This window comes from Coptis chinensis, chromosome 6 (assembly GCF_015680905.1).
Source record: "Coptis chinensis isolate HL-2020 chromosome 6, ASM1568090v1, whole genome shotgun sequence".
Classification (NCBI taxonomy): Eukaryota; Viridiplantae; Streptophyta; class Magnoliopsida; order Ranunculales; family Ranunculaceae; genus Coptis; species Coptis chinensis.
The window spans coordinates 83,056,508-83,075,030 of NC_141461.1; the positions used below are offsets into that span (position 1 = coordinate 83,056,508).

General features: G+C 37.8%; 1 protein-coding gene and 1 pseudogene across 1 annotated transcript; one reads left to right on the top strand and one right to left on the bottom strand.

Annotated features, from left to right (window-relative positions):
• The first annotated feature begins 542 nt into the window (after positions 1 to 542).
• On the top strand, positions 543 to 1,752 carry LOC147494889 (LOB domain-containing protein 23-like). Its single transcript, XM_086568274.1, has 2 exons — positions 543 to 695; positions 1,453 to 1,752. Exons 1-2 carry the CDS (start codon positions 543 to 545, stop codon positions 1,750 to 1,752), a joined length of 453 nt encoding a protein of 150 aa, XP_086424400.1.
• A 7,644-nt stretch (positions 1,753 to 9,396) lies between these two features.
• On the bottom strand, positions 9,397 to 11,114 carry LOC147494890 (ethylene-responsive transcription factor ERF026 pseudogene; annotated as a pseudogene).
• Positions 11,115 to 18,523: the final 7,409 nt, after the last annotated feature.

Genomic DNA, 18,523 nt, shown 5'->3' on the forward strand with positions numbered 1-18,523 from the left:
AAGCACCACGAGCTTCCTAATATTTGCTCGTGCTTTTTCTTCCGTTTTATCATTCTATATAGTTACGTTCAGAACTTAATTGTTGCAAATAATACCACCCAATTTCTTGAACAAGTATCTCTAATTCTCTATTGACATATATAATCCAGTAAGCTAACACAAAATTAGGCTTCAGATTTACAACTTACAAGCAAGTTCAGATGGGCTCAGGTTATAGTTAACAGGCCAGACCTTGGTGGGTTGATTTCTTTAAATTTCTATGCGAGAGCAAGTTAGTCCAATTGCTCCCTCAAATACAAATTGTGCTTAATTGGAAACATTGAAGACATCACATCAACTTACCTTTGTAGAATTACTAGCCGTTGAAGTACTTACTATGATTAGTCTACAATTGAACCTCACACCAAAGATTTAAATCTTTTAAAGCTTAAGTAATTGGTAATTAAAATCTCCATTAGATGATCTTCCTCAAAGCTGCAGATTTTTTTTGAGAAAATCTTGCCTTTTCGTATCTTCAAGGTATATTTTAGATAAAATAAACCATGATACCTACTCGATGTGCAGCTTGCAAGTATCTAAGAAGAAGATGTCCTTCAGATTGCATATTTGCTCCATATTTTCCACCCAGTGATCCACAAAGATTTGCTTGTGTTCACAAAATATATGGTGCCAGCAACGTTGGCAAAATGCTCAAGGTAAGAATAAACTACTTTCTAACAATGAAATATTTAACTGAGTGAATTTCCAGTATAAATAATTAATAAGTCTATCATTCTTAATCAAAATACCCAATGCTTATGTAACTGTTTATTAATGCTAATTAAGAGACTTATTGTAATGTAAGAACTTATTGACTATTAATTACAGCTTATATGTGAGATATTTTAATGAACAGAAAGACATTCCAATCGGAAAAAAAGAAAGAACTCAAGTACTAACTATCCTAATACCACTAGCTAACTAACTTTCATGCCGCTCGATCTATATCTAGCTAGGAGGAGTTGAAATGAATCTGTGCGTGAGTGCCTGACCTAGAATGCCACTGATTGCGAGTTTATAAGTTGTTTAAATGAGTTTAGAACTTTAGATATAACTTTTTGTTTGGTAACTAACTTTAGATATCACTTGAAACAAATCTGATCGACTTATCTCATCAAACTCCCCAGTAAAAATTTCAAAGTAGGGTCACTGTTTCTTTTCACAACTTAATCGGATTTTAAGTTCACAACAAACTAAAATCGCAAAACTCAGACAACGTAGCTAATAAATTTAGACGTGTAGTATTCATATCATTAGTACGAGTACGACTGCCGGCGTGTGCGTATGCGCACACTTATTTTATTGGCAACTTATAATATCATCAGTATTATTATGTGCCTTAACGCTTAGAATAGATGGTTAGAAAATAAATAAACAGTAACTAACATTTAGGACGTTTTATGAAATTTTCAGCAACTCAAAGTAGAGAAAAGATCAGAAGCTGTTAATTCTTTGCAATTTGAGGCCCAAGAACGAATTCAGAATCCAGTTTATGGGTGTCTTGCCATCATTACACAACTACAGCGTGAAATTCAGACTACAGAACAGATGCTGGCCATGACACAGGCTCAGATCACGTTCCATCAACAGGCCGATCTCCAAGGATCTTCCCAATTTCAAGATTTCCAAGTCCCAGTTCATCAAGCCCAAGCCCCAAGCCCAAGCCCAAGCACAGTTCAACAACGTCATGCTGTTGCAGGAACCAGTTTATAGCGATCAAATAATGTTACCTGGTCTTCCTCATTTCCAAGACCCTGGTTTGCTTTAGATTCTTATGAATTAACTATTTAGTTCACTTGGATGTACAACAAACTATAAGAAAGTTTGTTTCCTATCATTTTTATGTAGAAAATTTTGTCTAAATTTTAATCTAATTTATGCATTCCACTATTACTACGTTGTTTTCCCAATTCAGTAGAGTAATTTTGAATGCTGCTCCTAAGGCAATGCTTCTAGGCTCTTAACAAACAAAAAAATTAACAAAGTGCCATGAAATTTTTGATATCTACAATCTTCTATAAATAGGCGTAAATTCTTCCAACACATTCATTAATATATTGGCGATATATACCGATATTTTGTGAGTAGGCATTATCTCCAAAACCTATAAATACCTTCAGATTGAAAAATCCATATTGAAAAACCAAACACCAAAAGAAAAAATGGCATCTACTTGTTCTAACAAGAAAACTAGCCCAACTTCAAAACTCAACAATCCCACAAGCAATAACTGCATTCACAAACATGTTTGAACTCAAACAATTACATGCCCACATTATCAAATCCAACTTAACCCCAAACCTGTTTTTCTTCCTTACAACTAGACTTTTAGCATTTTCCGCAATTTCCAAACATGGTGATCTTACTTATGCTAGAACTTTGTTTAAAAATATCAAATAATACCCAAATCTTACAATGTATAATACTATGTTTTATACATTGTATTATAAAATATTAACAATGTTATTTCTTTTTGTATAGATGTTGTTTGAAAAGAGGAGTACTCAAAGATCCGCAAACCAATTAACAAGTGGTAAGAGTGAGAAAAACCAAAATGAGAACAGTATATTGTACTTGGGAGCAGCTTATATGAGTTTGTTTGGCTTTGCATGCATGTTGAACAAAGTGTTAAGGATACACACGCAGCTGAATTCACAAAATTTCATTTTCAAATTAAGGTGACAATAATTAAGTGGGTTACGGAAGTGCTAACTAATCACGATTCTTATATTGTTAATGGAATGTGTTCCATCTCTCATTTCTTTTTTAGGTTCTATTTCTCGCGCATGTATACTGTGATTATGCACCAAAGTGGAAGTTGGATTTCAGATATGTATAAATATTGATTAAAAAGAAGAAGTGATGATTAGTGTTGAGTATCAATCGAGTAGTTGTTGTGAAAATTGCTATTTGTTCAATATATATACTTCATAGTGTTGTTTGGTAATCCTATTGATTGTTTTCTTATTAGACATGTTTTAAGTTGTATGCTTTAAAGAATACATTTATAAATAACTAAATTGGAATATTGTCATGTGAAGTTATTTATAATACAAAATGTTTAATAACAATATGATGACACAAACAAGTTCAATTTAGATGTCATAATAAGGATTACTTTGCCGAATTTTCAAGAAATTGGTGTGAAATATTAAGTTTATGCATATGTTTATTTCAATAAATTTACCCATAATGACAATAGAGTGGGCATCGCCACAGGTTAAATTCTAAATTCCAGAGGTTATATATACTCTTAGTCACAGAAACCGTCATGTAACCTCTTCGCTCCCGCATTGAAACCACGCTCTCAACGAATTTCACATCTATAACTAGTTTTTGTAGAACCAGAGGATTCAATTCAATTCAGTGTATATTTACTTGATTGAATTCTAAAGAAATTACAATTGTTTATATAGAATTTACAAAATAGGAAACAAAACAATTCGGTGGTTTGAGAAACACGGGGTGCGGGTCGCTCTCTGTTTAGGCTAGAGAAGGGCACGGGTCGCGCTCTAGCTACTGGACATCTCGAAACCCTGAGGCATAGGTCGCGCCCTATACACAGAAAGCAAAATACAACTTTCTACACTCCCCCTCAAGTTGGTGCATAGATGTCAATCATGCCCAACTTGTCAAGTGAGCTGTCAAACACCTTGTGGGATACACCTTTGGTAAGAACATCAGCTAATTGCTCCTCAGAGGTTACAAACGGAAAACGAATAACCTTCCTGTCAAGATTTTCTTTAATAAAATAACGATCAACCTCCACATGCTTTGTCCTATCATGCTGAACTGGATTATGTGCAATTTGAATGGCGGCTTTATTATCACAATGTAAATCCATAGGCTTTTGAAGTTCGAAGCCCAATTCCATCAAGACAGTATGAATCCATAACAATTCACATACTCCCTGTGCCATACCTCGAAATTCAGCTTCTCCACTCGATCTGGCAACAACTTTCTGCTTCTTACTACACCAAGTGACAAGATTTCCACCGACAAAAGTGAAATATCCTGATGTGGACTGTCTATCAGTTTTATCACCAGCCCAATCTGCATCTGTATATCCAACAATATCCAATGCATCATACTTTCCAAATAGTTAACCTTTGCCAGGTGCTTTTTTCAAATACTTCAGGATACGAAAGACCACATCCATATGTTCTTCACTAGGACAATGCATAAATTGACTAACCACACTCACAACATAAGCAATATCAAGTCTAGTATGAGATAGATAGATTAACCTTCCTACAAGACGCTAATACCTGCTTTTATCAGTAGGAACTTGGTCAGAATGAATGGTGAGCCCGTGATTCATCTCAATCGGTGTCTCCATCGGTTTGCAATCCAACATCCCGATTTCAGCAAGCAAATCAAGGACATACTTCCTCTGTGAGAGTGAAATCCCCTTTTTAGACCTTGCAACTTCAATACCCAGAAAATACTTCAGTTATCCTAGATCCTTCATTTCAAATTCCTTTGACAAATACTTCTACAATTTATTTATTTCCTTCGGATCATCTCCTGTAACGATCATATCATCAACATACACAATTAGAGCTGTAATCTTACCATCCTTGTGTTTGATAAACAAGGTATGGTAAGAATTGCTCTGTTTGTACCCAAAAACTTTCATTGAATGTGTAAGTCTTCCAAACCAAGCTCTTGGAAATTGTTTCAGGCCATACAAAGCCTTCTTCAGTTTACACACTTTTCCCACATCTTTGGGATGGTTCTTCACACCTAGAGGCATATCCATGTATACTTCCTCCTCCAAGTTCCCATTCAGGAATGCATTCTTCACATCAAGTTGGTGCAAGGGTTAATCTCTATTTGCTGCAAGTGAAATTAAAATCCGGACTATATTGATTTTCGCTACAGGTGCGAAAGTCTCCTCGTAATCAATTCCATAACGTTGTGTGTATCCCTTGGCAACCAATCTCGCCTTATATCTATCAATAGTTCCATCTGCATTAAGTTTCACGGTAAACACCCAACGACATCCAATAGTCTTCATTCCAACAGGCATATTAACTACTCCCATGTTACATTCTTTTGAAGGGCTTCCAATTCTTCATTCATTGCTTTTTTCCATTTTGAATCTTTCAAAGCATCCTGCACGTTACTAGGAATAGATACAGTAGACAATTGATTTATGACAAGTGCATGGGTTTCAGAAAGGCTATGATTAGACATAGAGTTAGCTATAGGGTATTTAGCATTGGCTTTGATGTCTGGTTCATATTGTTTCTTAGGAACTCCCTTACTAGCTCTTTGTGATTGTCTAGGTTCAAGACTTTCTACCCCAACAAACTCATTAAAGGTTATAGGAGGTACCTGAGGCGAAGCATTCTGATCGAGATCTTCAGTTATTGATGTAGAAGGGGAAATGTCGTGTACTATAGTTTCAGATACATCCGGATCTTGTGCTTCTGTCTCTACTGTTATAGGATCAATTTCTGCTTCAGGAACTTCAAATTGTTCCTCTAAGTGTTCCAATTCTCCAAAGACATAAGGATTCCCGCGCCTTCACCGCCACTCTCCCCCTGAAGGGAAAACTAGGAAACTCCTCCTGAGTAATACGGGTCTGATTCATGGAATGAGACATCAAGAGATATATACATCTTGTCATTAATCGGATCATAACACCTATACCCCTTCCGAAACTCAACATAACCCACAAAAATACACTTCTTCGCACGAGAATCAAGTTTACTTCGTTCTGGTTGTGGGATATGAACATAAGTTGTACATCCAAACACCCGAGGCTCCAAGTTAGGCATAGACGAGATGGACAAAAGTGTATGGAGTTTCTGATAAAGATTCTGGAACTCAATTACCCGTGAGGGAGTACGGTTGATAACATAGGCTGCTGATTTCACTACTTCACCCCAATAAGATCGAGGTACATTCATGCCAAACAAGGAAGCACGAACAACCTCCAACAACTGCCTGTTCTTCCGTTCGGCTAAACCATTTTGTTGGGGGGTACCAGAATGGGAGGTTTGATGACGAATTCCAATTAACAGGCAAAATTCAGACATGAGGCCATTCACAAATTCTCCACCATTATCAGACTGAAAGACCCTGATAGATTTGTTGATATCGCCGCCACCATTTTGTAAAAATCAAGAAACATCCCATATACATCACTTTTGTTTTTCAAGAACGACACCCCACGTCGCATGAAAATCAATCATCAATAAAAGTCACATAATATCTAGCTCCAGAAAATGAAGAAACTTTGGCAAGACCCCAAACATCAGAATGAATTTTCATAAAAAGAACAGGACATCTATTAATACTTGGTGAATATGAAATACGGTGGCTCTTGGCCAGTTCACAAATATCACAATGAAACTCAGACTCACTAACAACTGAAAATAACTAAGGTTGCAACCTCTTCAAATAACTAAAAGATAGATGACCTAACCTACGATGCCATAACCACACAACTTCTTTTGCATTCTCGACCCTATTAACTTGATTAGCTTGCCCCAGAAAATTCTTTTGTTTCTCGCTAGTTTCTGTCAAGTCCAGGTAGTACAGTTTCCCCTTTCTAACACCATAACTAAGAATCTGTCAAGTCAGAATGTCCTAAAAACACAAAAAGATTGATAGAATGTCACAGTACATGCAAGTGCGAGGATAATTTGACAAACAGACAATAGGCTATAAGCAAGGGATGGAACAACTAAGACAGATTCAAGAGTGAGGGTTTTAGATAACTCAATAGACCCTTCTCCGCTAACCGGAGTTGAAGTACCATCATCAGTAGAAACAACAGTCTGAGGTGAAGGTCTAAGACTTTTCACAAGGTTAGGGTCATTTGTCATATGGTCAGATGCACCCGAATCAATTATCCATGTATTATTCGAAATAACCTTACCATTCATACCTGATTGCACGACACTAGCCGAAGCATTGTCTCCATTCACAACATTAGCAATGGTGGCCTTGCTTAAATTCTTTTGTGGCCTCTTCGAGAAGTCCCACCAATCAGGATAACCAATCACTTTATAACATCTCTCCTTGCTATGACCCAAATCTCAGCAAACACCACACTTTTTATCTGCCCAAGGATTTGATTTACCTTTAGGATGGCGTGGAGGACCAGAAAAAACTGGAGGAGTTGTCTTGCTATGAACAGCCAAGACAGAGGATTCAGTTGATACAGAGCGCCCCATAGCCTGTTTCTCAGATTGTACCTTACGAATGCAAGCATAGCTTTGTTCCAAGGAAAATTTAGGTTCTTTTCGAAGGATCTCTCCACGCACCTGATCATACTCCTGATCTAGGCCACGTAAAAACATATGAACACGTATTCTGGACATTGTGGACGTTTCATGGACTACAACTTCAACACTGTTATTCTGGGAGGTCACCCTCTGATCAATCTCCTAGAATATAGCCACCAATTCGTTGTAATAGGAAGGAATAAGTCTCTCATTCTGCTTCGCTTCAAAACACTTCGTATTCAATTCAAAAATTCGAGTTTCATCAGAGTCATCATATAAGGTCTTCTCCACAGCCTCCCAAATATCTTTTGCAGTAGGAAGACGAATATAACGGTTCATAAGAGAAATCTCCATAGAATCAATAAGTCAGTTTTTTACCTTTTCATTATCTGTTGCCCAAACTTCATATTCGGACGAATTCATAAGCGGTTCAACCTTTACGCCAGTCAAATAACCAAGCTTTCCCCTTGCTCCAATCCGCATCCGCATGAGAGGAGCCTAGATGGTATAGTATAGTTGGACTCATCTAATTGAACAATTTTTGGGAACGCTGAGTTGTCTTGTGGGGTGTAGTGGTGATGAATGATGTTTGGAGAATTATTGTCAAATTCAGCTATTGCAGGAAAAAACGATTTAGGTTTTTGAAGAAAATAAAAAAAATAAAACTTTGTGAGAGGGGTTTAAGATTTAAGGATTCAATAATGGGTTTAAGATTCAAGGATTCAATGCAGCGGATTTCAATGGTTTGACTCTGATACAATGTAGAACCATAGGATTCAATTCAATTTAGTGTATATTTACTTGATTGAATTCTAAAGAGATTACAATTGTTTATATAAAGTTTACAAAATAGGAAACAAAACAATTCGGTGGTTTGAGAAACATGGGGCGCGGGTCGCGCCCTGTTTAGGCTAGAGAAGGGTGCGGGTCGCGCTCTAGCTACTGGACATCTCGAACCCTCGAGCGCTAGCAGTCACTTCTATTCACACTATATCCGAAAGCGCAGTCGCTATATACACGAAAAAAACAGAATACAGCTTTCTACAGTTTTGTTTTGTACTATACAAGCTCAACTTTTCCCTGAACTATGATTTAAAAAACCACTATACTACCGCATTAGAAGCTTAAACATAAGATTCACATTCGTTTGCATGGTCAATCTCGATAAGTCGATAACTAGATCGAGAGGAGGTTCTAATGAAGATTGACGAGTGACATTCCAACGATTGATGACTCAAAGGGATGCGAAATTTGCACTACCCAAATCACTGTAGGTAGAATCGATTGTAGATGAGATCTCTTCCGCATGAAATAACATGCCATTAGAGGAGAAAAGGGAAAGTGGGAAGACTGTTACAAGAACTGGTAAATTACACAAGTAGGAAAGAAACATATTCCCTTTTACTTGTGGCAGGAGAAACAAAATTGAACATTTGTAGAGTGGTTAGTGTTAGCTGACGATACCTTCGAGTTTTGACAGTTGGTTGTCTTTCTATTCTTTTGGTGCGAAGTTCTTTTGGAAATGCTTTTGGAGCACCTGGCCTTAGACATGCATTTCCAAGTTGTAAATTTTTGGTGGTTGCAACAGAACCTATATAAAACAAAATCCCATTAAATCAGAATAATTACACAATTTCTGCAAGTTTTTTATAATGTGTGTGAATATAACCTAGGCGCTCCCAAATAGGGAGCTTCTGTAGTTAGCGCTATAACGCTCCACTTTCGCTTCCGCTCTCGCTGTCGCTCCCGCTTCACGATCTGGTGACTAAGTATAGTATATACGTACCTTCATCTGGCCCCGCCATTTCTAAAAAATATTCTACAGTTCAACTTCATAATAGCCCCCCCTTGAGTAAAATCCCGGTTCCATCCCTCAGTCCCTGGATCGAGCGATAGTCAAACACTGTAACAGAGTTGAGAGATTATGCTTAAAACATTTTATGTCCACACATTTTAGTTCTGATGATTTGCTGTTAAGTAAGATTATTCTCAAGCTTGAAGTACTCCCAAAATTTAGAACACAGGCAATATCACAATATACATGCTAACAATTAAGAACAGTGTATGCATACATGTTAGCAATTAAGAACAGTATGCATTGGGTTCAAAAGTGCGGCTAAGAATAGTTCCATAAGCTTCCTCCATCCAAAATTTCTACATAGTCTTCAGATGGAAGCAAGTTATTTCTTGGAGGGCTGACCAGCATTCCTTGAGCCATATTTTCCAGCAGCATTGGCATGTCAAACAATGCCTCTTCATCCACAAATGCCTCTCCATGCAGTCCACCAACAACGAAGTCATTTCTTGACCCACTCTGTACTAAATATGATTGGGTAATAGATGTTGCGTGCACTCTCATTGCTGCAGTTGCAGTAGCTGCTGTGCGGATATCTGAGGGCGATCTAGACTTGGGAACTGGGTATTGAGGAATCAATTCCGGGAAGTTGAGAACAGCATCAACTCCTTTAAGATGAAATGCTGCAACATCATATGCTGCTGCTGCCATTCCAGGAGTTGGGAATGTACCTAGCCATATACGAGTTGTCGTACACGGTTCCCGGATTTCCGACACCCCTTTTCCATACCGACTTCTAACGCCTCTATAGTTTGATTTGTTTCTGTTGGAAATAAGGTTGGATAGACGCCCACCAAGATAAGGATAAACCACTGAGTATAGGACTCTATCCTATCGATATTAGATGAGTATATAAACTCTATCCTATCGATATTAGATGAAAGTATAGGACTATCCTATCGATATTAGATGAGTATATAACTCTATCCTATCACGGTATTAGATGAGTATAGGACTTATCCTATCCATATTGAGGAGGTGGGAACCTCTATAAATAGACCCCCACCTCTCACATATTAATCATCCGAACAACAAGAAAAGCTCTCTCTCCTTTAATGGCGACCTCCAACATTTTCTAAAGTAGAAGCCCGATGAATTTGTGGAGATTCCATAGGTGGTATCCTCCCTAGCCATTGTCGATTCTTGGTTCTTGGTTCGTGAAAAAAAAAAGGTTGCTTCCGTTAAATTGGTTGGAACTTGACTCAAGCAAAGTTAAGAAGAAGAAGATCTTGAGTGTGTCAAGAACATCTTCTCCCACGTAGATCAAAGCTTGGAACTTCAAATTGAAAGTTTGTGACTAAGGTACGATCTTACTGTTTCACTGGCTATTTTATGCATGTGGTATAACGTAATTGTATATATCATAGGAATCATGCATGAGATATCGATAAAATCCTACATTGGCATCGAGCGGTTTTCCATGGTTTGCATGCTTTTGTTTGCGGTTTTGATCTTGTGATCTACAATTTTTGAAAAAAATGCGTTTTTTTCAAAATATTTTAATTAATTTTTAAATAATTAGGTTGTTTAAAATTAATTAGATATTGCTTAATTTTTTTTGTAAAATAAATTATTTATGGGAAATAATTAGTGGAAAATTTTTTTCTAGGAAATTTTTTTCTTAGAAATTTTTACATGGAAATTTATTTCTGAGATTATTTCTCTATAAATTTTAGGATTTTTTTTTCACATGTATTTTTCCACAATTAAAAATTGACATTAGGATGTTTATTTTTACCATGGAGTAATTATTTGAATCGGATTTTACTATTGCATGAATATAAAATTGTTTGTTTTCTATCAACGGTCAGATGAAAACTAAGGCACAATGCCTAAGTCACATAGACTCGAAACTTGTAGGAAAACCGAACCCGGATCTTGGGAGATCTGCTTCCAAGAAACGCATGACCGCAAAGCAATATAGGATAACTTTGAAGCCTACCGCCTTGAAATCGATAAGATAGAGACAGAGCCACCATCACCCGGAATATACACCAAAGAGCCCCAAATCCTATTCAAGATAGGAATGAGGCTCGACCACTTAAATCTCTCCTACATCGATTATGGGACGATGCTAAGGAACCAAATCCATATGATGTGTCATCAGGGTTTATTTTCCCACCTCACGGGGAAACAGAGGAAGTGGCTAGTAATTTTCGAATGGCTGATAGTGACTGTGAGGATGAGGATGACTCCCCTGGGCACCCAGGAAGCTTCTATGTTCATGGTTGACTAGCTCTGTTTAGTTCTACATTGTTTTTTGAAAGATAGGAAACTCTTTTTTTGTAGAAACAATTTTATGAAATGGAAATTTAAGTAGTAGATTTTTGCATATTCTATGTTATTGATAGTCAAATGCATTGATTTTATTTAATGGCTAGAATCATGCTAGTAGATTATCATGATCATCTCATATGTGAAAATGTGGATTACTTAGATTTAAATTTAAGAGATGATTCTTATTCGTAGTATCTTATTTTTGGAATTCAAACTTGATAGAATGGCACCCGATGGAAAATCCCCGTTTACGATGCTACCTGAAAAGGACTTGTTAAACGACAAGAATTACTTAACTTTGGTCTAGGAAAGTTAGGCTAATTCGCGATAGGAAGGTCATTGATGTAATAACCGAGACGAAGAGCGTAACCTCCCATTTGAAGGATTAACACAAGCTTATTATCTTCTTAAAAAGTACAATGAGTATACAAGCAAAGATAATGTTGCCCGAATTGCCATACTTGGCACCATGAGGAATGACTTCATGATGCGGTATGATGGCCTTGGATCGGCAAAAGAGCTATGGGAAGCAAGAAAAGCGGACCTTGGGGGTAACGACTTACCGCACACCGAGGAGGCTACAAATGAGCTTTGACAAATTTATCAAGTTGCCCCATACCTCTATGACACAACATTGCACGTGATGAGAAACATGGTTGCCGAAGTTAGCCCAAGGGGAGGTCTGTCAAATGAACAAAAAATTCAAGCCGCCATTAGGTCTTTACCTAAAACTTGGGAACAATTTCGTCTTCTCTTGACGATGACGACAAGATCACAAACTTTGCACAAAGTAAAAGGAAATGTGAAACTTGAGGAACAAAGGCTTCTCAATGAAAAGCCCGTTGTTCAAACTGAAGCAAATGTTGTCAACTCCAAAAGAGGAAGGCTCCTTGGAACAAGAAAAGTGGAAAAGGGAAAGGCAAGGAAAAGGCCAAGCCTAACCCACGAAAAGAAACCTAGGAAGTCGATAGACATGACTAGTGTTGAATGCTTCCGTTGTCATCGATGGGACACTATGCTTAGGGCATGTCCTTCTCCGAGGTGAGTTTTACTTTAAGATCTTGTCAATGTGATAAGTATTGTCATCTGTCATCTGATTCATCACAATATTGGATTGTAGATTCAGCAATGATACGTAACACATAAGCCGGGATAGGTCCCTATTTGAAGATTTCCTGAAACTTCCACAAGGAACTTCGGAGAGTCCACATGGGAAACCAAAGTGTTGCCGATGTTTTGGGCACGCATACAATTGTAGGTTGGATTTTGCGAGTGGGAGATCCATCCTTATTGAAGAAGTACTCTTTGTACCCTCAATTAGGAGAAATCTTTTATCAGTTTTGAAATTACTTCAAGAATCCTATGTGTTTAATTTTTCCCAGAACTCGCTTGAGATATCTTTAAATAACAATTGATAGGTCATGCTTATTTAATGAATTCTTTTATGACATTACACTTAGCACAAACTGAAGTTTTTATGTCTAAAATGGTTGGTTGCCAATTGTGGCATGCTAGACTAGGACATATTGGACACAGTAGGATAGACCGCTTAGCAAGGGGAGGGTTGTTAGGTAACTTAACCTCTGTTAAAATGGAAATCTGTGAAAGTTGTCTTGCTGGAAAAGCCACCAAGAAACCTTTTGGGAAAGCCCAAAGGGCAACTTATCCTTTACAACTTATTCACTCGGACATCGTGGACCAATGAATGTAACAAAGAAGGCATGGGGCTTTGTATTTCATTACCTTCACGGATGACTATACACGCGGTATGGGACCGTGTACTTGATGTCTCACAAATCGGGCCTTGGACTATTTTAAAAAGTACAAGAACTTAGTTGAGAATCAACTTGATAGACAATAAAGGCCTTAAGAACTGACCGCTGACGTGAATATCTTTTCGATGAGTTTAAGGAACTCTCGTGAAAAAAGGGTATAGCTAGGCGACTAACTATTCCTTATACCCCTCAGCCAGAATGGTGTCTCCGAGAGAAGGAATAGAACCCCGCTGGATATGGTTAGATCTATGATGGCTCGTGCTAACTTGCCTATCTCATTTTGGGGTGATGCATTGTTAACGGTTTTAGCACATACTTAACCTAGTTCCTTCAAAAACTGTTGACAAAACACCCTATGAACTATGGACTGGTAGACAACCCGTTTTGAACTACCTTAGACCATGGGGGTGTGCTGCCTTTGTCACTTCTCAAAATCGAGAATTTGGAAAGTTGAGTGCTCCTGGAAAGAAGTGTATCTTTATAAGATACAATTGAGACTTCTAAGGGGGTATGTCTTCCTAGGGGGGATACTCGAGGGCATGTCACAGAAATAGAAGCACGTAACGTCAGATTCTTAGAGGATCAATACCCAATGAGGGGTGAGGTTGATAAGGATATACAACTTTACGAAGTTGATAACCTTATAACTGCTGATGAACAAGGCGAAGATGAAACTTTCATCAACCCTGATTCTAGTAACAATGGCATTGGTCAAATGATTGATCAATCCCAACCTCGTAAGAGTGTTAGAGGCCATATCCCCAAACGCCGGTTTGAGATTGAAGGGAGATAAATATGACCAATGCACTTACAGAAATATCCGATGAACCTAAAACGCGTTCAAGGAGGCTATTTCGGGTCCAATACAAGTAAGTGGATGGAAGCTATGAAGGAAGAATTGAGTCGATGAAGAAAAACAAAGTATGGGACTTAGTTGATCTACCTCCAAACAGGGAGATCTATTGGGAACAAGTGGGTTCTCAAGATCAAGAAAAAAATCACGGAAAGGAACATAGACAAATTCAAAGCTAGGCTTGTTGCAAAAGGTTACACCCAAAAAGAAGGAATAGACTATGAGGACACCTTCTCACCAAGAGTGAGATTTGCCTCCATCATCGCCTCCTCTTGTCAATGGTTGCCCATTTAGATTTAGAGCTTTACCGGATGGATGTCAAAACTGCTTTTCTCAATGGAGAATTACAAGAGGAAATCTATATAGATCAACCCACTGGTTTTTCAATCAAGGGTCAGGAACACAAAGTGTGTAAACTGAACAGATCCATATATGGTTTAAAACAGGCCTCGAAGCAATGCTTCAAGACAAATTCGAAATGGTAAATGAGGACCATTGCGTATATGTCAAGACATCTAAAAATGGTTTTGTGATTCTATCTCTATATGTGGATGACATTTTGTTAGCAGTAACAATAAGGCATTGATAAATTCCACTAAGGAGTGGTTGTCATTAAACTTGAAAATGAAGGACATGGGTGAAGCAAGTTATGTCTTAGGAGTTAAAATAACTTCGTGATCGGCCCAAACGCTTGTTATCTTTGTCTCGGGGAGACATATATCAAGAAGGTTTTGGAAAGATTCAACATGACCGATTGTAAGCAAGTGGATCTCCCAAGAAGTCTAGGAGAGTCTTTGAGTTCTAAAATGTCTCCCAAGAATCCTCAAAACTCGGGCTATGAAAAATGTACCATACTCAAGCTTGAAATTTTCTTTATGTATGCAATGTTGTGTACAAGGCGGACATCCGCTATGCAGTTGGGTTAGTATCAAGGTTCCAAACAAATCCACAGGTCGCATTAATCGGAAGGTCATCAAGAAGATAATGAGGTATCTAAAAGGCACCGTGGACTACTCACTTGTCTACCAAGGGAAAGATCTTAAAAGTCGATTAGGTACTCCGATGCCGACCGGGCTTGGAGACCTTGATGAGAGGAAATCAACTTCGGGATATACCTACATAATGAATGGAGGTGCTATATCCCCGAGCAAAGAAAAAGCAAACTTCCATAGCACTTTCAACTATGGAAGCCGAAAGTATATTGTGTTGTTGCTCGCCCACAATGAGGGTCGTGTGGCTCGACGATTCATCAAACACTTGTCGGTGTTCTCAAGAGTCAAACCAGTTCACATCTGACCGACAAAGATGGTCGCTCTTGCATATGCTAAAGATCCAAAGTACCATGGAAGAACCAAGCATATAGAGTTAAAATACCACTACGCATCGACAAATGATACTGAAAAAGAAAGTGGTTCTACAACATATATCCACCGATCGATGGTTTCATGGATCCACCGACCAAACCTATTCCAAAGGAACTCTTCCTTGCACATGTAAAATGCTTGGGTTAAAGAGGATGTGATTATGTTAAGAACACTTTGATGGTTTAATGAATAAAAGTGCATTCTTTCCGGATCGATTGCATTCTCATTATAATTTGCTTTATCATCTCATATGTATGTCAAGAGGGTTGGACCGGGTTCACTCACATGAAACAAATCCACTTCCATTTTAAACAGATGGGAGTTTAGCTTGACAAGTCACTAAACCTTATAGGAAGGGTGGACCTAGTCTTTAAGTCATGTCCCTTCTTATAATTGGATAAGAAGAAACAGGCTCATAGGGAAGATTCTCGCCTAAACCTACAAACGGTTGTTGCCAAGTGGGAGCATAGTATCCTTGGAATTGTCATTAGGGATGACAACACTTGCATGGTATGAGTGGACATACAGATATCTATTGTTGAGTAAACAAATTAGATACTCTTGCCATGACATGTTTTCACACAACATGTGTATAGTTGACCACCTGAGAGCAAGAAAAGAAATATCCCTAAAATTCTTGCTATGTGAGCTCTATTGATATATTTTTTGTTTAAAACATATCGAATGGTACCCTCCTTGAACTTTTGACCTTGTCAAGAAAATAAGAGGACTACTACTCGTAACTTTGGTTTGCTCCCACAAGCTCTTACTAAAAGGCTGACCGGATGCATCTTTGGGAAGTTGGTAGAACTCGACGACAATGACTTAGCGTCTGAAAGGTAAAAGAACCTGAAGGTTTATCACACAATCACCGGGATTCTACCCGCCGGGACAATTGATGATAATTGTGAATCATGTGATACGTTTTTGACTTTATGGTGTGGACTCATAGGGATGAGTGCTATTTGTCAAAGTGATGAAACAAACAGATCTTGGGGTATACACACACTCTCCTGATATTAGGTTTTCGATTCATCTTCTTTAAGATCACTTTCATGGTAGATCAACGTCGTTGCTTTTCATTGCGACTTGCTACTTCACGAGATATCATGATACGTGTGCTAGGGTCACATGAACCATTTGCCGTGTGAGACACACAAATGGCTAAGCATTCTACTTAAATGCTTCTCTTAGAAACCTTCTTCGCCGTTGTGGTAGTGGGAGATGTTGGAAATAAGGTTGGATAGACGCCCACCAAGATAAGGATAAACCATCGAGTATAGGACTCTATCCTATCGATATTAGATGAGTATATAACTCTATCCTATCGATATTAGATGAGTATAGGACTCTATCCTATCGGATATTAGATGAGTATATAACTCTATCCTATCTCGATATTAGATGAAATATAGGACTCTATCCTATCCAATATTGAGGAGGTGGGAACCTCATAAATAGACCCCCACCTCTCACATATTAATCATCCGAACAACAAGAAAAGCTCTCTCTCCTTTAATGGCGACCTCCAACATTTTCTAAAGTAGAAGCCCGATAATTTGTGGAGATTCCATAGGTGGTATCCTCCCTAGCCATTTATCGGTTCTTGGTTCTTGGTTAGGTGAAAAAAAGGTTGCTTCCGCTAAATGGTTGGAACTTGACTCAAGCAAAGTTAAGAAGAAGAAGATCTTGAGTGTGTCAAGAACATCTTCTCCTCTGTAGATCAAAGCTTGGAACTTCAAATTGAAAGTTTGTGACCAAGGTACGATCTTACATTTCATTGCTATTTTATGCATGTGGTATAACGTAATTGTATATATCATAGGAATCATGCATGAGATATCGATAAAATCCTACAGTTTCCATTTGCCCATTTGATTCACCCATCGAAGTGTTAGTGAACATTTTAGAAATTTCGCGACGTATTAAGCTCTTAAAGGGTTCTTAACTTTCATATTGAGTTAAACCACATACTTCACCCTAGTGCAATTGCACTCAATTTTCTTGACGTGGACTGTAGAATGATCATGCAACCTTTTATAGGTTTTCAATTATATTTTTTTTTTACCTTTTTTTTTTTTTGGCAAAACCTTGTTTAAATGTAACTGTTTATTAACGCTAATTAAGAGACTTATTATAATGTAAGAACTTATTGACTATATTAATTACAGCTTAGATGTGAGAGATTTTAATGATCAGAAAACATTCTAATCGGAAAAAAGAACCCAAGTACTAATTGTCCTAATACTACTAGCTCACTGACTTTCATGCCACCCGATCTATATCAAGCCAGTAGTACTTCATATGAATCTGTGCGTGGGTACCCGTCCTAGAATGCCATAAATTTCCACTGATTGTGCAAGTTTATAAGTTGTTTAAACGAGTTTAGATGTCACTTAAATGAGTTAGTTTCACTATTTCTTTTCACAACTATTCCGATGTAGCCGTTAAATGTAGACATGTAGTATTCATATCATTAGTACGAGTAGTTTTTTTTATTGGCAACCTACAATATCATCAGTATTATTATGTGTTAGAAAATAAATAAACAGTAACTAACATTTATGATTTTTTCTGAAATTTTCAGCAACTCGAAGTTGAGAAAAGATCAGAAGCTGTGAAATCTTTGCATTATGAGGCCCAAGCTCGAATTCAGAATCCAGATTATGGGTGTCTAAGTGTCTTGCCCTCGTAACAGTATAACACAACTAAAGCGTGAAATACAGACTACAGAACAGATGCTGGCCATGACACAGGCTCAGATCACGTTCCATCTATCAACAGGCCGATCTCCAAGGATCTTTCCAATTTCAAGATTTCTAAGCCCAAGCCCAAGCCCAACAACGTCAGGCTGTTGCAGGAACCAGTTAAGATCAACGTAACTAATATTTCCAGGACCCTGGTTTGCATTAGATTCTTCTGAATTAACTATTTAGTTCACTTCCATGTAGAACAAGCTGCCCAAGGAAGTTTGTTTCCTATCATTCAAATTAGAAAATATTTATATAATTTATGCATTCCACTATTACTACATTGTTTTCCAATTCAGTACAGAGAGACAATATTTTTAGTCTCTTAACAAACAAAAAAAATCCGTATAACAAAATGCCATGAGATTT